We start from the raw sequence: 24802 nt of genomic DNA on the forward strand, positions 1-24802 counted from the left end.
ACACATTGCCCAAGCATGTGTGTGCACATGCTTGGGCAAGTTCAGTTGTAGCATACATTTGGAGTTTTTGCCATCTTTGTAAGGACCTGCATTGGTAATGTAGGCCGAACTGAGGGCTCAGAACATTCAGAACTAGCAGATTAAACTGAGGCTTTTTTGGATCTAGATTGTATTATTTATGGGTGAGAGATACAGCAAAGACCCCTGCTTGAACCGCCACCTTAACGTGGTGGAGGGGTTTGAGTGCTCAAATGATCCTAAAGGCTATGTTGTGTGGGGCTTAAATTCCCCTGGTAGGGTCTCCCATGGCAAACAGGCTGTAGGTGACAGGTCATGGTCAGACAAAGAGCGGTTCAAGAATCCTTCATGAGGACTACTATATCGAGGCACGTGACGTTGCCCGGTACGGTGGAGCCGCGGTCCCAGCCTGAAGCCAGGCCTGGGGTCGGGACTCGCCGGAGAGTGCCTGGTGGCTACTCGCCGGAGAGTGCCTGGTGGCAGGGTTGCTTCTCGCGGGACCCGGCCGGCCAAGCCCGAACGAGAGACGTGAGGACATCTGTGGGCCCTGTGGACCTGTGGGCCCACCACATGCAGGGGGAACCGTGAGGGACCGGTGCAAAGAGGATTGGGCGGCGGACAAAAGTGAAGACCTCAGCGGCCCAATCCCCAGATGCTTAGGCTGGCTCTAGGGACGTGGAATGTCACCTCGCTAGGGGGGAAGGAGCCTGAACTTGTGCGGGAGGTCGAGAGATATCAACTAGAGATAGTCGGGCTCACCTCCATGCACATCGTGGGCTCTGGAACCCATTTCCTTGAGAGGGGCTGGACTCTCTTCTACTCTGGAGTGGCCCACGGGAGAGGCGGTGGGCTGGTGTGGGTTTGCTTGTTGCCCTCCAGCTCAGTCGTCCCATGTTGTGGTTTACCCCGGTGGATGAGAGGGTCGCATCCCTGTGCCTTCGGGTTGGGGATAGATCTCTGTTGTTTCGGCCTACGGGCCGAGCGGTAGTGCGGAGTACCCGGCCTTCTTGGTGTCGGGGGTGCTGGATAGTGCCCCTCCCGGGGACTCTATTATTCTGCTGGGGGACTTCAACGCCCACGTGGGAAACGACAGTGACACCTGGAGAGGGGTGATCGGGAGAAATGGCCTCCCCGATCTGAATGGTACTTTGTTATTGGACGTCTGTGCTAGTCACGGATAGTCCATAATGAACACCATGTTCAAACAAAAGAGTGTCCATAAGTGCACTTGGCACCAGGGCACCCTAGGCAGGAGGTCGATGATCAACTTTGTTGTCGTATCATCAGACCTTCGGCCGCATGTTTTGGACACTCAGGTGAAGAGAGGGGCTGAGCTGTCCACTGATCACCACCTGGTGGCGAGCTGGATCCGCTGGAGGAAAAGAAAGCCGGACAAACTCGGCAGGGCCAAGCGCATAGTGAGGGTCTGCTGGGAACGCCTGGTGGAGCCATCGGCCAGGGATGTATTCCACTCCCACCTCCGGGAGAGCTTTGACCAGAGTCCGAGTGGACCATGTTCTCCGCATCTATTGTCGATGCTGCTGCCTGTAGCTGTGGCCGTAAGGTCTGCGGTGCCTGTCGCGGCGCCAATCCCAGAACCCGTGGTGGACACCGGCATTAAGGGATGCTGTCAAGCTGAAGAAGGAGTCCTATCGGCTACAGGGGGATCACACTCCTCAGCCTCCCTGGTAAGGCCTACGCCAGGGTATTGGAGAGGAGAGTCCGGCCGATAGTCGAACCTCGGCTTCAGGAGGAGCAGTGTGGTTTTCGTCCCGGCCGTGGAACACTGGACAGCCTCTATATCCTCTACAGGGTACTCGAGGGTTCATGGGAGTTTGCCCAACCGGTCCACATGTGTTTTGTGGACCTGGAGAAAGCATTCGACTGTGTCCCTCGTGATGCCCTGTGGGGGGTGGTCCAGGGGTATGGAATCGGGGGCCCTTTATTAGGGGCCATCCAGTCTCTGTATGAGCGGAGCAGGAGTTTGGTCCGCCTTGCCGGCACTAAGTTGGACCTGTCCCTGGTGCATGTTGGACTCCGGCAGGGCTGCTCTTTGTCACTGGTCCTGTTCATAACTTTTATGGACAGGATTTCTAGACGCAGCCAAGGGCCGGAGGGGGTCTGGTTTGGGGACCAGTGGATTTCGTCTCTTCTTTTGGCAGATGACGTGGTCCTGCTGGCCCTCTCTAGCCAAGACCTACAGCATGCGCTCGGGCGGTTCGCAGCCGAGTGTGAAGCGGCTGGGATGAAGATCAACTCCTCCAAGTCAGAGGCCATGGTTCTCGACCGGAAAAGGGTGGCTTGTCCTCTTCAGGTTGGAGGGGAGTTCCTGCCTCAAGTGGTTGGGTTCAAGTATCTCGGGGTCTTGTTCACGAGTGAGGGAAGAATGGAGCGGGAGATCGACAGACGGATTGGTGCAGCTGCCGCAGTAATGGGGGCGCTGTGCCGGTCCGTTGTGTTGAAGAGAGAGCTGAGCCAAAAAGCAAAGCTTTTGATTTACGGTCTACGTTCCTACCCTCACCTATGGCCATGAACTTTGGGTCATGACCGAAAGAACGAGATCCCGGATACAAGCGGCTGAAATTAGCTTCCTCCGTAGGGTGGCCGGGCACTCCCTTCGAGATAGGGTGAGAAGCTCGGCCATCCAGGAGGAGCTCGGAGTAGAGCTGCTGCTCCTCCACATCGAGAGGAGCCAGTTGAGGTGGCTCGGGCATCTATACCGGATGCCTCCTGGACGCCTTCCTTGGGAGGTGTTCCAGGCACGTCCCACCGGGAGGAGGCCCAGGGGACGGCCCAGGACACGGTGGAGGGACTGTCTCTCGGCTGGCCTGGGAACGCCTTGGGCTCCCCCTGGAGGAGCTGGAGGAGGTGTCTGGGGAGAGGGACATCAGGGTATCTCTGCTGAGTCTGCTGCCCACGCGACCCGTTCCCGGATAAGCGGAAGATGACGAGTACAAGTACCAGATACAGCAAAGAGAAGTACAGATGTTTTCTAGTACACCATCATTGTGGTAAATAGACAAAATATCAATCATTTTTTGCCACATTATTTAGTTAGAGGAACAGAAAACTATTAAGAGAGTAAGTGCTTCTGCTCAAACTACACATTACGAAGTTTTCATGCTGTTCTTGAGCTAACCTGAAGTTCTTGGCTCTTGAGATAAATAGAAACCTCTGGACATAGTATGTGATTTTACCCAGCCTACCAGTTCATGGCTCAGTTGCTGTCATACCCACTTCCAGCCGGACTATTCTCACAGGTTTCACCCAATCATGATACAACTCATTTAATGAGCTCCTGAGAGGGACCCTATTTTTTAACAAATTTTTGTAGAAGCAGCCTGCATGCCTGGGTGCTGGATTTTATACACCTTTGGCCTTGGAAATGACTGGAACAACCGAATTTAAGGATTTGGTGACCCAATACCTTTGGCAATTTAATGTATATAATTAAGGGTTGGTATTTGGAGTTTGATGTTGATAATTTAATGTAATAGAAACAACAACTAAAATATATTAATCTTCTTTCCCCACGGTGTAATCATACAAGTTCTGTTACTGCTGTTACTAAGAAAACTGCTGAGGTTACAAAGCAGGATTATTTTACTCAGGTTTCAATGACACATCTGTGTGCTTCAAGAACTGAGAAATGTGAAGTTTCATTATGTGTGGAGGTGGCTTGGTGAACCATGCAATTACAGTGAAAAAAGTGGTAATCCCAATTGTTCCTTCTAACCAGTTCTGCAGCTGCCTTATTGTTCTAAGCTTTTATATGTTTCTTCACCCTTTAGGACCTCCCTGCTCAGACAGGTGTATTTAAGATTCAGCAGGTGAATGTGAACATCATTGCTGGAGACAGAGTTGAGCATCATGATGGCCTCCAAAGAGTTGCTCCTTCTTCAGCTACTCCTGCTGACCTCCCTGGTGTCAGCGTCTCATCACTGGGGCGGAAGCATGAACGTCGCCTTCAAAGGAAGAAACCCTGATGGATCGTTTAAGGTGGATAACAATAACTCTTCATCTATAATTATAGAAGGCTATCATCTATCCAAAACCTGTTATATTTTTTCAGCTTTATCACTGAATTCTTTTATGTTCATCTAGACTTTTTTCACCATGTTATGATAAGAAAATTGTGCATTTAATTATTGATGTGAAGATTCTTTATGATAAACTTTGTAATGGAAGGTAAAACCTCAGGATATCATTTGCAGACAGCCCTGGTTGTAATTATGAACCTTGTCCATTTCGTCTAAATTCTATAAAACTGGTCTCTTTAAGTCCTCAGAAGAAGCCAGCTTTTGGTTGTAGGTGGTGTTGGATTGAGCAATTCCGTTTTGCTTTGTTGCTTGAAACCGGAGAATTTTTAACCGCCTCATGTCCTGCTTGTGCTTCAAAACAAATCAAAAGAACAAGTTGAGGTCTATTGAAAGTATACGTACATTAAAGATATTCTTTATTATTGAGAACAAAGTGTACTGGAGTTAAATTCCTTGTTTGTCTGTACATCAAAAATTCAGAGTTCTGTTCCCACCTACCCTTGATGTATGCTGTGTTTTCATGTTCAGCACAGCCCAGAACGTCATGAGGTTTGAGGCTTTCCTCATTGAGGAACTCGTGGCCAAACCAAGAATGCAGACAAACATAACCTCTGCAATTGCATCTAGGTTTCATGTAGCATCATGAACAAAATGTCTGATTGTAGTTTGTTATTGACACACAAATAGTTTTACAAGAAATAGAGCTTTTTTAACTATATACAAAATCAGATTTGTTGCTTATTCTGATTGAATAGAAAAAAAAAATCATTTCCTTTTCAAGGCATTTTTTTCATGTCTCAAACCTTGCCACAGTTAAAGTGGGGGTTTATTTTCCATCATTGTCTTTGATGTAGCCTGAAATTATCTGGAGAATCTGCAATTTAAATGCCTTTAAACCATTTTTTACATGTTTATTTTTTAGCTTTCTATTTATAGAAAGGTTTAGGAAAAAGATATGTGAGGACAATCTAAATCTTTCCAAAAATTGTTTTTGATATATTTTGTCAAGCAATAACAAAAAGGATTATAGATTTTAAAAATTATTCATGACCAACTTTCCATTAACAGGTTTTGGACCTAAATGATTAAAGGCGATTGCAGCAGAGGTTGTTGGGAAGTCATGTAGCTGTAGTCCTGCAGAGTAACACTGTGTTCTGTTATTAAAATTGTCTTAGGGTTAGGGTTAAGGTTAGATGTTAGAAGTTTTCTTTCTTTTTCATCATTAAATTTACAGATTCTGATTTAATGCTAAAGTTTCAAACCTTTATAACTTACATACCAACCTAATACATCCAATGATGTACTTATATAGGCTTATACTTATTTATAACCATAAGTTATGTTACATTTCTAGCTTTATTTTGTTTAATGGTCTGTAGTAATGAGTCTTACAAGAAAAACTTATTTTTTTGCAAGCAGTGACAAAAGTTGATGCTGAAGTTGTTTTATCTGTTTATTTGTGATTTGTGTCACCAGCTGTCCATCCGAGCCAGAGACACATATGATACCTGTGATAACCACCACTACTGGTACTGTTACATTGGGAATTGTAGCTCCGCATCTAGCAGACAAATATCTCAAATAGACAGTAGCACCAATACACAATTCTACAAAAGCCGATGGTGCGAAACAGAAAATATTGAGAGTTGGAGCCTCCCTACCGACAAACCGGTGCAGTTCAGGTGAGCATTTTCTCCTCATCAAAATGTAATATAATCATTGGGTAGATATTGCAAGCATCTTCAACATCTATAAAGTGTTAATTATTTAAAGAAGTGTTCCCTTTGATTACCAGCTCCATTCTAGATATGATTAATATATCCTTAGTAAACGAATCAGAACCACAGGCTTTGTAGACAGATCCCAGTTTGTTCATGTAAATTATAAATCATCTTTAAACTCCAGGGTTAATTGTGGAGTACCACAGGGTCCAGTACTTGGGCCAATTCTCTGTACTATATATATACTTCCAATAGGTCAAATTATCATTAGCATAGGATATATTTTCAGTGTTTTGCTGATGATACTCAGCTTTACTTATCCATGAATCCCGATGAGCCCAACAAGTTAGACAGACTACAGGCATGTCTTGAAGATATAAAAACTTGGATGACTTTAAATTTTCTTCCTCTACATTCAGACAAGACAGAAACATCTTTGAAAAACAAACTTCTTAGTTAATCAATTAATGTGGATGGCATTAAATAGACCTCCTGTAACAAAGTAAAAAACCTTGGTGTTATTTTTGACCAGGACATGTAATTTAAACCCCATATTAAACAGGTTTCTAGGATTTCCTTCTTTCATCTCCAGAACATTGCCAAAATTAGAAATATCCTGTCCAGGAGTGACGCTGAAAAACTAGTCCATGCATTTGTTACTTCAAGGCTGGACTATTGTAATTCTTTACTATCAGGATGTCCACAAAATGCAGTTAAAAGCCTTCAGCTGATTCAAAATGCTGCAGCAAGAGTTCTGATGAAAATTAAAAAGAGAGATCATATTTCTCCTATTTTAGCTTCCCTTCATTGGCTCCCTGTTAAATCCAGAATAGAATTTAAAATTCTCCTCCTCACATATAAAGCCCTTAATGATCTAGCTCCATCATACATCAGAGATCTGATTGGTCCATATGTTCCTAACAGAGCACTTTGTTCTCAGACTGCAGGTTTACTGGTGGTTCCTAGAGTCTCTAGAAGTAGAATGGGAGGTAGATCCTTTAGTTATCAGGCTCCTCTACTGTGGAACCAGCTCCCAGTTTTAGTCCGTGAGGCAGACACCCTGTCTACTTTTAAGGCTAGGCTTAAAACTCTCCTTTTTGATAAAACTTATAGTTAGAGTGGCTTAGGTTAGCCTGAGCTATCTCTGTAGTTATGCTGCTATTTTAGGCGGCTGGAGGACATATTGACCACTTTCCCTTACTCTGCTAATTTCTCATTCTACTCTTCATTTGCATTATTTGCTGTTATTTCAGCTTTTAACTTTATTTCAGCTTTTAACTCTATGTTCTCTGTTTTTTTTCTTTCTTCCTAGAAGGTACACCTGGCCTGGGTCTCTGTTTAGCTTTGGCACCTTTTTGGAGGGGTGCATCGACTGAGCTGCTGCTGCCAACAACTTAATGCTCACCCTCTACAGATGATCCACATGGCCCTGTCTTTCAGTGTTTAACCCTTTCTCTCTCCTAGACATGGCTACTGGCTGAGCTTCTACTGTAACTAACTCTATGTGCTCTCTTTCAGACTCTAACCTTGAAAACGGGCTCAGAGTTTATCTGCTTAACTGTCTTTTTCTCGTAGATGAAGCCCCTAAAGTAGATTCAACCATTAATGTTTCACTTTTCTTTCCCATAGAAAGTACTCCCGGATCAGTGCTTCTTTGTTCTCTTTGTGTCTCTGCTCTGTTCTCTCAAACCCCCCAGTCGGTCGTGACAGATGGCCGCTCACACTGAGCCTGGTTCTGGTTCTGCTGGAGGTTTCTTCATGTTAAAAGGGAGTTTTTCCTCTCCACCGTTGCTACATGTATGCTCAGTATGAGGGATTGCTGCAAAGTGAATGCCAGCGACTTTCCAATGTCGCTACATGCTCATCCAGGAGGAGTGAATGCTGCAAGTCAATGATGGGATGCAATCTGCTGGGTTTCCTTAGATAGAAAAACCTTTTAACCAATTTGAACAATAAACCGAATCTGACTGCACTGTTCGATAGTTATGATTAATTGGAATGTATGAACCTCACTTGAAATCTGTATGATTCGATTGAAATGACTTTGTGAAGTGTCTTGAGATGACATGTGTTGTGAATCAGAATCAGAATCAGAAAAGCTTTATTGCCAAGTACGTTTTTGGACATACAAGGAATTTGTTTTGGCGTAGTCGGTGCAATACAGTACAAATTAAACAGTACAAACATATCTACAATATAATATAAATATAAGTGCACAGTTTTAAGTGAGTGAGAGTAAATATAGAGCAGTATAAGATGCAAGAGCAATACAACAGTGCAGGTGATCATTGTGCAAGTAAAGCAGTGCAAGTAAGCAGGAGTCCAAGCTGAGCGTTAATGTAACGCATAGAGTTACAGGTTACAGGTGTCCTGTCAGCAAAAAAAGGGGGTGTGTGGGGGAAAGGGAGAGTGTCAGGGTGGTTTCCGGGCTTTGTTAACCAGGCTGGTGGCAGATGGGAAAAAACTGTTCTTGTGGCGTGAGGTTTTGGTCCGGATGGACCGCAGCCTCCTGCCAGAGGGGAGAGTCTCAAAGAGTCTGTGACCGGGGTGGGAGGGATCAGCCAGAATCTTCTCTGCCCGCTTCAGGGTCCTGGAGGTGTACAGTTCCTGGAGCGACAGTAGACTGCAGCCAATCACCTTCTCAGCAGACCGAATGACACGCTGCAGCCTGCCCTTATCCTTGGCTGTAGCAGCGGCGTACCAGATGGTGATGGAGGAGGTGAGGATGGACTCAATGATGGCTGTGTAGAAGTGCACCATCATAGTCTTTGGCAGGTTGAATTTCTTCAGCTGCCGCAGGAAGAACATCCTCTGCTGGGCTTTCTTGATGAGGGAGCTGATGTTTGGCTCCCACTTGAGATCCTGGGAGATGATGGTTCCCAGGAAGCGGAAAGATTCCACAGTGTCAATTGTGGAGTCACAGAGGGTGATGGGGGCAGGTGGGGCTGGGTTCTGCCTGAAGTTCACAACCATCTCCACTGTCTTTAGAGCGTTGAGCTCAAGGCTGTTCTGGCTGCACCAGTCCAACAGATGGTCCACTTCCCATCTGTACGCGGACTCGTCACCATCAGAGATGAGTCCGATCAGGGTGGTGTCGTCCGCAAACTTCAGAAGCTTGACAGACTGGTGACTGGAGGTGCAGCTGTTGGTGTACAGGGAGAAGAGCAGAGGAGAGAGAACACAGCCTTGGGGGGAACCGGTGCTGATGGTCAGGGAGTCAGAGACGTGCTTCCCCAGCCTCACGCGCTGCTTCCTGTCAGACAGGAAGTCAGTGATCCACCTGCAGGTGGAGTCGGGCACACTCAGCTGGGAGAGCTTCTCCTGGAGCAGAGCTGGGACGATGGTGTTGAAGGCAGAGCTGAAATCCACAAACAGGATCCTGGCATAGGTTCCTGTGGAGTCCAGGTGCCGGAGGATGAAGTGAAGGGCTAGGTTGACTGCATCATCTACAGACCTGTTGGCTCTGTAGGCAAACTGCAGGGGGTCCAGGAGGGGGTCGGTGATGTCTTTTAGGTGTGAGAGCACAAGGCGCTCAAAGGACTTCATCACCACAGAGGTCAGGGCGACGGGTCTGAAGTCATTAAGCCCTGTGGTCCTTGGCTTCTTGGGAACAGGGACGATGGTGGAGGACTTGAAGCAGGCTGGCACATGACATGTCTCCAGTGAGGTGTTAAAAATGTCTGTGAAGACTGGAGACAGCTGATCAGCGCAGTGCTTCAGGCTGGCTGGTGAGACAGAATCCGGACCAGCAGCTTTCCGGGGGTTCTGTCTCCTGAAGAGTTTGTTGACGTCCCTCTCCTGGATGGAAAGAGCCGTCCTCGGCGTGGGTAGGGGGCTGGTGGGGGTTGGAGGTGCCAAGGCCCCTCTTGAGGTTGGGGAGGTGGGGGTGGTGGATTGTGGCTGCAGCTGTTGGGGGGCGTCGTGGGAGATGGTTGCAGGACTGTCCCTTTGTCTTTCAAAGCGGCAGTAGAACTCGTTCAGGTCGTTGGCGAGGCGTCGGTCGTTGATGGAGTGGGGGGCTTTTGGCTTGTAGTTGGTGATTTGCTTGAGCCCTTTCCAGACAGACGCAGAGTCGTTGGCTGAGAACTGGATTTGGAGCTTCTCAGAGTACAGTCGTTTGGCCTCTTTCACTGCCTTGCCAAACTTGTACTTAGCCTCTCTGTATATGTCTTTGTCCCCACTCCTGAAGGCCTTTTCCTTATCCAGTCTTAACCTTCTGAGTTTAGCTGTGAACCAGGGTTTGTCGTTGTTGTAACTCACCCTGGTGCATGATGGTACACAGCTGTCCTCACAGAAGCTGATGTAGGAAGTCACAGCCTCTGTGTACTCGTCCAGACTGTTGGTAGTAGTCCTGAACACATCCCAGTCTGTACAGCCTAAACACGCCTGGAGATTCTCCACAGCCTCACTGCTCCACTTCCTTGTCGTCCTCACAACAGGTTTGCAGAGCTTTAGTTTCTGCCTGTATGCAGGAATCAGGTGGACCATGATGTGGTCGGATTGGCCCAGTGCAGCACGTGGGACGGCGTGATAAGCGTCTCTGATGGTGGTGTAACAGTGATCCAGAATGTTGTCCTCTCTGGTCGGACATTTTATAAACTGTCTGTATTTGGGAAGTTCGTGGGTCAGATTACCTTTGTTAAAGTCACCAGCGACGATAACTAAGGAGTCCGGGTTGGTCCGCTCCACACTCAGTATCTGGTCGGCGAGCATGCGCTGTGCGACCTGCACGTTAGCTTGCGGTGGGATGTAAACACCGACCAGGATGAACGAAGCGAACTCACGGGGGGAATAGAAAGGCTTACAGTTTATGATGAAGGATTCCAGGTCTGGAGAACAGTGCTGTTGAATCACTGTCACGTCGTTGCACCAACCACTGTTGAGGTAAAAACAGATTCCTCCACCTTTCGAACTGGTGCTATATAAATAAAACTGAATTGAACTGAATTGAATTGTTTCGGTGCAAATCTGAAATTAATATAAATGTTCTCCTCTCTTTCTTAAAAACCAGGGCAGCTAGCTGCTGCTGGATCTCAACCCGTAACTCCGTCAGTAACTGGAGGTTTATCACTCTTGTGGATTTGGGAACGAGGTCGGACACAAGAAAACCAAATAAATCACCAAATATTGCTGTTCTTCCCATCATCAGGTAATCATCCTACTATAAACACACCACCACTGAGTTTATTTTACCCAATCTTAAATATGGAATAAACCAATGTCATTATACATTTGATTATACAAGTTTGGTCAACAATATTCAGAGAGCTTTATTAATTTCAGTTAGACCCATGTTTGCAAAATCTAAATACTATGTGGTGGTTAGAAATACATTCAGACAACAATCCGTCCAAAACATCAATTTACCAGTAACATAGATCAGATCAGAACCCTAGCATGGGTCCCAGTCATACCCATTTCACTGAGTCTTGTGTAAAATATGTAAAATACAAACCTCCAAAGAGGTTTATATTTTTAAAGTGTTTCTTTTATAATTGGCTATTTTCTATTTTTTTATTCCCTTTCTGTTTCGTCCCCAAGCACAGTGCAGCATAGGGTTAAAAACAAGACAAAGACAAAATAAGTCAACAAAAAGAAGAAAAAAGGAGAAATGTCAACCCTGCTGAGTCAGGATCTGTCTCAGGACTCAGCTGATCAGACTTTTTGTCCAGTGTCATAACAAGTAGTGTGTACTGTTATCACTACATGTTGGATACGCTGTGTATGTTAACACAGATTAACAGCAAGCCAAACTCAATTTTCATGAGCCAGGGAACCGAGCGTCTTGCTCCTTTATTACGGTCTTCTTGACAGCTTACAATTCTTTACAATTGTTGCTTAAAGAGCTCCATGAAAAGGTTAGAGTGAAACTACAAAGTAAACTGAAAGCAAAATATGCATCAGTTCTTTGTTATGTAGAATAAATGCGCCAAATAAACCGCTGGTGAAAGAAAACATGCATAAAAATTAACCTTAGCTGTTGCTAATAATAAACAGTCATTTTAGCGATCTTTTAATATGCTAATTAGATCGTTAACCTCATTGCTATCCGAAATGAAGCAAACCTAGCTCTTGGGATAAGGCTAATTCCTGGTACAAACACATTCACAAATGATCTCTAAATTAGCTCTAATAAAACATATAATGTTAAACAGAACATAGATTAAACTTACAGCCATTGCTTTCGAAGGTGTAAATAAATATTTATGACACAGGAGGCGAAGTTTGCTCATTGATAGACAGGTATTTTCTCCATAAAGCGTCTTTCCAACTAACTACTGCTTCTGCTACCCATAATGCATTGCAACCTTCTTCTTCTTGTTGGTTTTATTGGTGGTTGGCAACAAACTTTTAGTAGCATTACCGCAACTTACTGGTATGGAGTGTGGTTCGTGTCGGTCTGTCTATTTATCAGAATCAGAAAAGCTTTATTGCCAAGTACATTTTTGGACATACAAGGAATTTGTTTTGGCATAGTTGGTGTAGTACAGTACTCAAATTAAACAGTATAAATATAGCTACAATATAAATATAAATATATGTGCACAGTTTTAAGTGAGTGAAAGTAAATGTAGAGCAGTATTGGGTGCGAGAGCAGTACAACAGTGCAGGTGATCAGTGTGCAATTATGGCAGTGCAAGTAAAGCAGAAGTCCAAGCTGAGCGTTAATGTAACGCATAGAGTTACAGGTTACAGGTGTCCTGTCAGCAAAAAAAGGGGGGATGTGGGGGAAAGGGAGAGTGTCAGGGTGGTTTCCGGGCTTTGTTAACAAGGCTGGTGGCAGATGGGAAAAAACTGTTCTTGTGGCGTGAGGTTTTGGTCCGGATGGACCGCAGCCTCCTGCCAGAGAGGAGAGTCTCAAAGAGTCTGTGACCAGGGTGGGAGGGATCAGCCAGAATCTTCCCTGCCCGCTTCAGGGTCCTGGAGGTGTACAGTTCCTGGAACGACAGTAGACTGCAGCCAATCACCTTCTCAGCAGACCGAATGACACGCTGCAGCCTGCCCTTATCCTTGGCTGTAGCAGCGGCGTACCAGATGGTGATGGAGGAGGTGAGGATGGACTCAACGATGGCTGTGTAGAAGTGCACCATCATAGTCTTTGGCAGGTTGAATTTCTTCAGCTGCTGCAGGAAGAACATCCTCTGCTGGGCTTTCTTGATCAGGGAGCTGATGTTTGGCTCCCACTTGAGATCCTGGGAGATGATGGTTCCCAGGAAGCGGAAAGATTCCACAGTGTCAATTGTGGAGTCACAGAGGGTGATGGGGGCAGGTGGGGCTGGGTTCTGCCTGAAGTCCACAACCATCTCCACTGTCTTTAGAGCGTTGAGCTCAAGGTTGTTCTGGCTGCACCAGTCCAACAGATGGTCCACCTCCCATCTGTACGCGGACTCGTCACCATCAGAGATGAGTCCGATCAGGGTGGTGTCGTCCGCAAACTTCAGAAGCTTGACAGACTGGTGACTGGAGGTGCAGCTGTTGGTGTACAGGGAGAAGAGCAGAGGAGAGAGAACACAGCCTTGGGGGGAACCGGTGCTGATGGTCACGGAGTCAGAGACGTGCTTCCCCAGCCTCACGCGCTGCTTCCTGTCAGACAGGAAGTCAGTGATCCACCTGCAGGTGGAGTCGGGCCCACTCAGCTGGGAGAGCTTCTCCTGGAGCAGAGCTGGGATGATGGTGTTGAAGGCAGAGCTGAAATCCACAAACAGGATCCTGGCGTAGGTTCCTGTGGAGTCCAGGGTCGGAGGATGAAGTGAAGGGCTAGGTTGACTGCATCATCTACAGACCTGTTGGCTCTGTAGGCAAACTGCAGGGGGTCCAGGAGGGGGTCGGTGATGTCTTTTAGGTGTGAGAGCACAAGGCGCTCAAAGGACTTCATCACCACAGAGGTCAGGGCGACGGGTCTGAAGTCATTAAGCCCTGTGGTCCTTGGCTTCTTGGGAACAGGGACGATGGTGGAGGACTTGAAGCAGGCTGGCACATGACATGTCTCCAGTGAGGTGTTAAAAATGTCTGTGAAGACTGGAGACAGCTGATCAGCGCAGTGCTTCAGGCTGGCTGGTGAGACAGAATCCGGACCAGCAGCTTTCCGGGGGTTCTGTCTCCTGAAGAGTTTGTTGACGTCCCTCTCCTGGATGGAAAGAGCCGTCCCCGGCGTGGGTAGGGGGCTGGTGGGGAGGGGGACTTCAGGGTGGGGGTTGGAGGTGCCCAGGCCCCTCTTGAGGTTGGGTAGGTGGGGGTGGTGGAGTGTGGCTGCAGCTTTTGAGGGGTGTCGTGGGGGATGGTTGCAGGACTGTCCCTTTGTCTTTCAAAGCGGCAGTAGAACTCGTTCAGGTCGTTGGCGAGGCGTCGGTCGTTGATGGAGTGGGGGGCTTTCGGCTTGTAGTTGGTGATTTGCCTGAGCCCTTTCCAGACAGACGCAGAGTCGTTGGCTGAGAACTGGTTTTGGAGCTTCTCAGAGTACAGTCGTTTGGCCTCTTTCACTGCCTTGCCAAACTTGTACTTTGCCTCTCTGTATATGTCTTTGTCCCCACTCCTGAAGGCCTCTTCCTTATCCAGTCTTAACCTTCTGAGTTTGGCTGTGAACCAGGGTTTGTCATTGTTGTAATTCACCCTGGTGCATGATGGTACACAGCTGTCCTCACAGAAGCTGATGTAGGAAGTCACAGCCTCTGTGTACTCGTCCAGACTGTTGGTAGTAGTCCTGAACACATCCTAGTCTGTACAGCCTAAACACACCTGGAGATTCTCCACAGCCTCACGGCTCCACTTCCTTGTTGTCCTCACAACAGGTTTGCAGAGCTTTAGTTTCTGCCTGTATGCAGGAATCAGGTGGACCATGATGTGGTCGGATTGGCCCGGTGCAGCACGTGGGATGGCGTGATAAGCGTCTCTGATGGTGGTGTAACAGTGATCCAGAATGTTGTCCTCTCTGGTCGGACATTTTATAAACTGTCAATATTTGGGGAGTTCGTGGGTGAGATTACCTTTGTTAAAGTCGCCAACGACGATTACTAAGGAGTCCGGGTTGGTCCGCTCCACACTCAGTATCTGGTCGGCGAGCATGCGCTGTGCGACCTGCACGTTAGAGAGAAATATTCCAGGTAACGGTGTTCGTAGTCCACGCTGGCGAAGTCGTACCAGCACTCCAGCCCGTTTCCCTCTCTTCTGGCGTTTCACTGCGTGAACAAAGGTGAGCGCACCTTTGACCAGGATGTCCAAAACTTCCAGAGCAGTAGGCAGAAAAGTGGGAAATAACTCCTCTGGTGTAGTAGCCCTGATGTTCATGAGTTCTTCTCTGGTGAGAGAGCTCCGGGTACCATCACAGAAGACCGTTTTAAAGCAAAAAACAGAAGAAAACAATGCGCACCAACACGCCGAGGTGACCATCTGCGGTGCTATCTTGATAGGAACTTTTTATATATATATTTAAATTCTACAAATTAAATAAATAAATAAATCCTACCTTTATATATATATATATATATATATATATACAAATATACATCTTACACATTACATTGTATTCTACCCATCTATATCCTCCATACTTTCAGAATGTTATCTACTATAATCAAATTCTATGAAATAATTTAGTTTTCTTTAAAAAACGAATCACTATTTGTACATGTTTACTCCCTAAATTCTTCCTTGAAATATCTAATAAATTAACCATTTCCTTAATACCTTCAAACTCTCTTCTCATATATCTTCTTTCTCTTTCATATTTATGACATTCTAATATAACATGTTCTATTGTTTCATATTTTCCACAGTGATCACATTTACCAGTATCATGCTTTTGAATTTTAAAAAGTGTATAATTAAGTCTTGTATGCCCAAATCTCAACCTTGTTATCACTCTTTCCTCCTTTCTATTTCGTCTTCCATTTCTTCTTTCTCCTACTATCTTCTGAATTTTATAAAACCATCTTCCTGTTTTTCCTTCATCCCACCTTTTTTGCCATTTTTCCATCAGCTTTTCTTTAACAATACTCTTTCCCTCAGATTTACTTGTTTTAACTATAAAACTAATAGGATTTTGAATTACCCTCTTTGCTATTTTATCTGCCCTCTCGTTTCCTTCTACTCCAATATGTGCTGGAACCCACACAAATATAACTATCAAGCCCATTTTTTGTATTCTGTATAATGTATGAAATATTTCTAATAAAATGTCCATCCTACTATCTGATTATATTTTAAACTTAATAATGCAGCAGAGCTTGAATCTGAGCAAATGACTGTTTTTAATGTTTTTATGTCTTCTACCCATTGTAAAGCTAATAATATAGCCAATATTTCTCCTGTGTATACTGATAAGCCGTCTGTAATTCGTTTTCCTATTTTAAGATTGAATTCTGGTACTACAAAAGCTATTCCTACTTTTCCATTTATTTTTGATGCATCTGTATATATTTGAATATATCTATAATAATTATTTAAATGTATCTGTACTGAATAACTATCTACTATGGAAGATTTATCTTGCTTCTTTTCCATTATTGACATATCTACTGTTGCTTCTGGTAGAATCCATGGTGGTATAATTGATATTGGTGATGTTTGACTAATTTCTAAATCAATCATTTTAAATTATTTTACTTTATTTTCAATTGTCCATCCAAAACTCTTCATTTCTTTCTTTTCTTTTTCCCAACATGGATTTAAAATTTCCTAAATTGGATGATCCAAGTTATTACCTTGTAAATTTAACCAATAATTTATTTCTAGTTTTATTCTTCTTAACTCTAACGGCATTTCTCCCATTTCTATTTCTATTGCTGCTGTTGGTGTAGTTTTAAATGTTCCAGTACATAATCTTAATGCCTGATGTTGGATAATATCTAATTTAACCAGATGTGTTTTAGCTGCTGAACCATAAACTATACAACCAAAGTCTATGTTAGATCTTATCATTCCTGTGTAAATCTGTTTTAGTAATTTCCTATCTGCTCCCCAGTCACTGCCAGCCAAGCATCTCATAATATTTAACATTTTCTTACATTTATCAACAACTTTTTGAATATGTATATTCCATTTTAGTTTTTCATCAAACCATAATCCTAAAAATGTTATATACTTTACTTGCTCTAATTCTTGGTTATATAATTTTAATTTTATTTCCTTGTTTATTTTTTTCTGATTAAATATCATTACTTTGGTTTTTTCAACTGAAAACTTAAATCCCCATTGTAACGCCCATTTCTCTATTTCAATAATAACCTCTTGTAATTTCTTTACAATGAAATCTAGATTTTTTCCTCTTTTCCAAACAGCTCCATCATCTGCAAAAAGTGAACATCCCATTACTTTTCCAATATCTTTAAATACATCATTTATCATAATTGAAAACAATAACGGACTTATAATACTCCCCTGTGGAGTTCCATTTTCTACTATATATTTTCCTGAGATCACTTCCCCAATTCTAACTTGTATTTTCCTATTTGTTAAAAAGTCTTTGATCCATTTAAATATTTTCCCTTTAATGCCCAGTATTTGTAATTTAATTAATAATCCTTCCACCCACATCATATCATATGCTTTTTCTATATCAAAAAATACTGCTACTAAACTTTCTTTATTTACCTGTGCTCTTCTAATTTCATGCTCTAAACATAGCATTGGATCATTAGTACTCCTCCCTTTTCTAAAACCACTTTGATACTTTGACATATATCCTTTATTATTTAAATAATATACTAGTCTACTATTAATCATTTTTTCCATTATTTTACATAGATTTGATGTTAAAGCTATTGGTACTATAATTGATTCCTTCCAGCTCAGTGGTAATTTTCCCTCCTCCCATATTTTATTATATAATTGTAATATTATATCTTTCGATTTTCCACCAAGTTGCCTTATCATTCTGTACCAAATTTGATCTTTACCTGGTGCTGTATTTTTTGTCTTCCTAAGTGCATAATTTAATTCAGCTTTTGTAAATTCAACATTTAACAAATTATTTGTTTCTTCAACACTCTGTAATACATCTTTATATATACGTTTTGTATTTTCTCTTCCTTTTCTTCCCTCTTCACTAATATTATTTGAACTGTTAATTTTACTAAATATTCTTGCCAGTATTTCAACTTTAACTTCATCTTTTATTATATTTATATTATTTATTTTTAATATAGGATATTCAAACTCTCTCTTTATGCCATTCATTCTTTTAATTATTTTCCAAATTGTTTTTATTTTTGTTTCTTTCCCTATTGTGCTACAGATATTTCTCCAATATTCTCTTTTTGCCTTCTTAATAGTTCTCCTTACTATTGCTTGCTTTCTTTTATAATCAATTAAATTCTAATAAATTGGATTTCCTTTTATTACCTTAAATGTTTTATTTCTTGCTTCTTTACATTCATTTGTCCACCATGTTACCATTTTCTTATTACTTTTACACCCTGCTTTCTTTATGAATTATCTGCTGCTTCCATGATTATCTTACACATTTTTAAATTTACATCATTTATATCCATTCTCATATCTACTTTCTCTAAGTTTATTTGACTCAAGTATCTAAATTTAGTCCAGTCTGCCTTATTAAAATTTAGTTTTTTATTGACATTTATTATCTTATTATTTAAAGTTAATCCTACTCTTATTGTAATGGGATAATGATCACTACCTATAGTTGATTTTTTCACCACTCACAACTACCAGCTAAACCATTTGAAACCATTGTTAAATCAATAACTGATTCCATCCCTGTTCTTACATTGATTCTTGTTCCCCTCCCATCATTAATACATACTAGATTTTTTATGTCCATTAATTCTTCTATAACTTGTCCATTTTTATCATTACAATTACCCCACAATGTACTATTTGCATTAAAATCTCCACACCAAATTACTTTCCCTTCCAAATATTCATTTAACTCCTCCATTATTTCAATTGACAATGTTTTACATGGATTATAAAAATGTATTATTTTAAATTTACCTTCTTGTTCCCATATCTCAATTACTATATATTCAAGTTCTTTCCCTAATACCTGATATTGTATCCCTTGCTTAATAAATATTCCACATCCTCCTGTCGATCTCTTCTTACACCATCATATCCTTTTATCACAAAATCCAATGTTGTTTTTAACCATGATTCCTGAACACAAATAATTTCTGGTTGTTCTTCAAGACTATCAATATAACCTTTAAATTCTTGTCCGTTAGCCATTAAACTTCTTGCCTTCCATTGTAATATTAACATGTACTTTCACCAGATGGTCCTTGTCTCCCATCTACCTCCAACTTTTTATTTATGTTCTCCCATGATCCCTCCTTAAACCCCAACAACTTTTCAGCTCCTCTCACTATTATTTTAATCTTCTCAGTTTTATGCTTAGCTTGGTCAGTACAGTTGATCAAATATTCTACGAATAATATTAGTTTTTCTACTGATATTGTAACATTTTCTTCTGACTGTACTTTGCTTTGCTGTGGAATTTGATTCGCTATTTGTTCAATCTTTCTAGTTTTCTGTTCCTTCACATTTTTAACTGCTTCTGCATAGCTTATGTTTTTAGTCATTTTAATCTGTATGATTTCTTTTGCCTTCTTCCTTACTTCACATCCTCCATACGTAACTCTATGTTGCCCTCCACAGTTACAACATTTTTCTTGTACTTCTTTACATTCTTCTAACTTGTGATCTTCACCACATTTTGGACATCTCTGCTTCCCTTTACAAACTGCAGCTATGTGTCCATACCTTTAACATTTGAAACAACGAAGTGGTGGAGGGATTTAAGGTCTAACCTCCATTTATTGTTTTTGACAATCTCTTCAAGTTATTCACTTTTGCACCTATAATACTTCTCTTAATTTTATCAAGATCTTCATCTAGAGGGATCCCATAAATCACTCCTCTAATTTTTTTATTTTCTCACATGATTCTTTTCTCCAACACCGTTTTTTTGCAGATATTATCCACCTTTAAAGCCTTGTTCTTTTGTTCTTCATTTTTACAGACTACCAACAAGTTTCCATCTCTCAAAATCTTTACCATTTCAACATCTTCAATTTTCTTTTTTATCTCTCTTGACACCACAATGGGGCTGATGTTATCCTGTTCTTCCTCGTACTAAAGTTTTATATTATTTTAAATTCCTCCCTCATAACTTTCCTCCTAACTATCCTTTCTTCTTCTGAACTGCTTCCTTCCAATTCTTGTTTACTACCTTGAATATCACCAATTCTCTTTCCATCATCTAGTTTATTTCTTCCACGTCGTTTCCCTCTTCCTCTCCCTGCTGGCGTCCACCCTTCAAAATCCATGTCTTCCTCATTTCCTGTCTCCATTTCCAACCGAACCATTCACATACCAGTTTATGCCCAAATTCACCTTTTGCAAATCCGATATATTTCTATGTTTTGTTTTTCCCGCGCCGCACCAAAACCGTTCTTCTTCGGTGTAGTCTAATCCCTCGTCGACAGTTGAGTTCACTCCTCGGCGGTTTTTCTAGGTCTGCATTGCAACCTAAGAATTCACCTTCAAAATAAAAATACATGATGCTGGCTGCATAGACATCCTTTTTCTTTTTACATGAATTATTACAAATGAACAATAAAAATTTTTTATTACTAAATCATGAACTATTTCCAACTTTTATCCCTGGGCAGAACACTCCCCACCTGGCATTGGTAATGCCATTACCTGTTATCAGCCACTTCATTCTCTAAGAGCATAACAACACCTGAAATGGGGAGCAAATAAGTCTTTGAGATGCCCTGAGTGGACGTCCTCACTTCCACCTTCCTGACTTTGCTGTCGGTGCTTGGAAAAGTAGTCGTGATGATTTCTATTGTCCATTCATGTCTGTGTGCTTGATTTTGCTTCAGCAACACAATGTCACCTGGCTGAAGATTGCGGTGTGTTCTGTGCCACTTGCGTCTTGATTGGAGGGTGTTGAGGTATTTATTCCTCCAGCGATTCCAAAATTCATTGGAGAGTGCCTGCACATGTTTCCACTGGCTTTTGAGCATGTCTTTTCCACAAAAATCTCCTGGTGGAGAAGGAACATGTTGTTTTTGGGTCAATATCATTGCAGGACATAGGCAGGATCTGTCGAGATAGGAACCAAGGGCCTTGCATTGATTATAGATGATACCTCAGCCATTAGGGTACACATCACTTCATGTGTCAGACGTATTTGTTTGTTTAGCAAGAGCATAGAATCCAGTATTTTGCGAGTTACCCCAATCATCCTTTCCCAGACACCCCCCATGTGGGGGCATGTGAACTCCCAGGTGCAACTGTTGGCATGAAGATAGTTGACGATGTTTGGAGGGTTCTCGCTTGAGTGTGTCATGCCAAGCTCCACGCTTGCTGCAATGAAGTTGGTGCCCCTATCTGATCGTATTTGTTTTGCTGGTCCTCGTATTGCAAAGAACCTGCGCATTGCATTTATTCAGCTGCAAGCATCCATGGATTCAATAACTTCAATATGTACACCTCTTGTGGTCATACATGTAAAATGTATTGCCCACCTCTTACGTTGCGCTGCACCACCTCGTGTACGTTAAGTGATCATTGGCCAGGGGCCGAACACATCCAACCCGACATATGAAAATGGAGTTAATGTGTTAAGTCTCTCAGGCGAGAGATCTGCCATTTTTTGAGACACTAGTTTCCCCGAGTTTCCTGCAAGTTATACAATGGTGGATAACAGACGAGACTAGTCTTTTACATCCTACAATCCACAATCCAGCTTGCCTAACCGCACTTTCTGTGAACTGCCTTCCTTGATGCAAGACCTTAGCTTGATCGTCCAGGACAAGCAACTTTGACACGTGATGGTTGCTTGGGAGAACGATTGGATTCTTGAATGCTGTGTCCAATGAAGCCTGTTTGAGGCGACCTCCTACTTTGATGAGGCCTTCATCCATGTAAGGATCAAGAGTTATGATGGAGCTTGAGCTGTGGACAGATTGATTGGCTTGGAGAGCAGCATTTTAATCAGGAAAGGCATCATTCTGAACAGACTGGAGAATGAGATTACTGGCAGCATCCAGCTCTTTTGGAGTGTGCAGCTTTCTACATTCATGCCAGCCCCTGCATGAAGGGTTTGACGAGTTTCCTGACGAGTGAGAACAAGCTTGATGAGTTAAGAAGGCAATGGCACATACCAGTGAGTTCCAGTTTGAGAAGCGTTGGAAGCGCTCTGGTGTGTCCTTTCTCCTTAGTGTGTGTAGTGAAGTAGCAACTTGTCGGACTTCAGCATCCACTTCAGGTTCGATCAACTTGTATGACTCATGTGTCTCCGGTTCAGGTAGTTTGTAAAGGAAGTCTGGTCCCTTAAACCACATAGTGTCCATGATCTGGGGTGCAAGGAATTGACCTGGTTGCTAGATCGGCTGGGTCTTGCTCTGAGGTGACATATTGCCACTGTTCAGGGGATGTAGACTGGCGTATTCGGCGAACTCGATTATGTACATAGACATAAAAGCACTTTGAATCATTGCAGACATATCCAAGAACCACTCTGCTGTCACAGTAGAATTTGACAGTGTTTGGTTTGTGGTCAAGTTCTTCTAGAATGAGCTCTGCGATCTCCACAGCTAGAACTGCTCCACAGAGTTCCATGCGAGGTATTGTAGGTTCTGGTTGTGGTGAAAGCTTTGCTTTCCCAAGCACAAATCCAACTTCAACAACTTGTCCCTCTGCATTGACTGTTTTCAAGTATTCTACTGCTGCAATAGCCCAACTAGAAGCGTCACAAAAGACACACAATTCAGTGTATGTGGATTTGGAAAGTGAGGCTGGTACATAGCAGCGTGACACTCTGAGGCTACTCAGATCTTGGAGGGATAGTTTCCATATTTCCCATGTGTCCATTTTGTCATGAGGAAGAGGACTCAAGTCTTTGATGCCAGAGGCCAGATCTTCTGGCTTGAAGGCTTGCATAACTGAGACACCAGTTAGGTCCCTGTTTTTAGCTGTAGTAAAGGCCAGTTAAAGTAAAAAGAATAATAATGAAGAAATAATAAAATATCAAACAAGGAAACAGACCATGTCTATCTTAGTTGAATAAACAAAATGTACATAGTTGTATTTTACTCATTTATTAAGTGATTGTTTCCTTTGAACAATGACATCACTTTTATGTTTCAAATTGATGAAACGAAACAAAAATGCACCTAGTAAGAGAACTGTACTTGGTGAACAAAAGGGCAAAAAGGCATCACCTTCACAATTTAGAAACTGTATCTCAATGGTTCACAGCCCTGGTCCTCAGGGACCCCTTCTCTGCAAGTTTTAGATGTTTGTCTGCTCCAGAACACCTGATTCAAATTCTGACATGACCTCCTATACAGGCATCAAGAATGGAGGGTCAAACTGGACAAAATTAATACAATAAAATCATCTTTAAATAAATAAATGTTTTGAATGTCCCATAAGTGAAGTAAATGTAACATGAAAGAAATGTAACATTAAATGTACCATTAAATTATGAAATGGACTATTATGCAATTAAATGTGCCACTGAATAATTAAGTATAATTTTAAAGACGACACAACATAATTAATGGTACACTTAATATTTAATGATGTATTAAATAAATTGTACATTTAATGGTACAGTAATGTTTTTCTATTTCACAACATATTTATTTAATATCTTCCCTTGATGAAGCCTTTCTACGGAGTCCGCGATGGGACATGGGGGAAGTTTTTCTTTTTTGCATCCCCACGCAATACTTTTTACGTTTTCACGCAATAGTCTTTGCGTTATCTCGCAATACTTTGTGGGATAGTTCACAAACCAGATAACTGCAAAAATGAAACAAACACTACACCCGTTTTGAGATTTATTGAGTTTTATTTTGAAATCAGCCTTAAATAAAATTATCTTCAAATCAGACTAAAAGAGTTTTTATCCACAAGCTGTCAAACAAACTACTGAACTCTGGACAATAATACTGCACAAAACCACATCTGTGACACCTTGTTTGCATGATGTGTACTTTTTTTTGTACGCCATTAGTGTTTTTGTTTTTATTGTGATTTGAATGGTTCTTCTTATCTTAAGCATTTCATCGCATTGTTTACTGCATGTTAACCTGCATATGACAAATAAACCCTACCAATGACATATGGGCGTTGTTTGTTTTATGAGCAGTTTGTCATCTGTGCTGCTGTTCCAAAATGCCGAACGTAAAAGTATTGCGTGGGGACGCAAAAAAAAAAATCCCCCATGTCCCCTCACGGGCTCTGTACCTTTCCCCTCTACTGTGGCAAAACCTCTTAAATCTTTAGAGCACATGCAGCAATTTTGTTGGTCAGATGAGACTTGACACATGATGATACTTTTCGTTTGACGAATGAAGAGATGTGGGGCTGATTCAATCCAGAATTTGTCTTACAAGTGTCCCTTAATCACTGGTGTACTTGATTACGACTAAACACGTTTTACAAGCAGCAGACTGCGTGTTAACACCGCTGCATTCAACTCTCCTGAAGTTCGGTAATATTTGCTCTATGAGTTTAATAGATAAGTCTTTACTTCTGTCTTTACGTTGCAAATCCAATTTTACCACGTCCAGTTCTCCACCTGCATTTGCTCCTTCCATTCTGAACGCAGGTGGAAAACATCGAGCAGAAGCACTGTTGGCTTGTGGGTCGTGTAGTTCGTTTGACTCGCATCATAGTATAGGTTTCTTGGAAAAAAACTACACAATGGCGGCGTCGATCCAAGTTTTTTTTTTCTTAAAGTTTATAACAAAGTCTCAGTTTTACATTTCCAAGGACAATTGATCCTAGTTTATTTTCGCTCCTATTGGATAGCTCCTGCTCCCGTCTACTCCCGTTCATGTTTTATCCTGTACCATCCCAATCGTGATCTTTACTGATGCTGTCTCCCATCCCGCGGGATTCCCATGAGAATCCCGCGACCCGTGGGATTCCCAAAAAAATGTCAGCCTCTACTTCAAAGTTAGCTATTTCTGCTACCTTTTCTTCTTGAGCGTTGTCCATCAATGTGGCATGAGTTTTATGCTCCACCAACTGCTG

At 42.4% G+C, this 24802-nt stretch overlaps 1 protein-coding gene across 1 annotated transcript in view; it reads left to right on the forward strand.

Annotated features, from left to right (window-relative positions):
* Window positions 1-3884: 3884 nt before the first annotated feature.
* Window positions 3885-24802, forward strand: part of LOC124867324 — a 33928-nt gene continuing 13010 nt past the window's right edge. The window contains exons 1-3 of the mRNA XM_047363722.1: window positions 3885-4017; window positions 5535-5740; window positions 10791-10928. Coding sequence (XP_047219678.1) covers window positions 3889-4017; window positions 5535-5740; window positions 10791-10928 — 473 coding nt within the window. The 5' untranslated portion in view covers window positions 3885-3888. The remainder of the gene's footprint in view (window positions 4018-5534; window positions 5741-10790; window positions 10929-24802) is intronic.

Source organism: Girardinichthys multiradiatus, chromosome 4 (genome assembly GCF_021462225.1).
Source record: "Girardinichthys multiradiatus isolate DD_20200921_A chromosome 4, DD_fGirMul_XY1, whole genome shotgun sequence".
NCBI lineage: Eukaryota > Metazoa > Chordata > Actinopteri > Cyprinodontiformes > Goodeidae > Girardinichthys > Girardinichthys multiradiatus.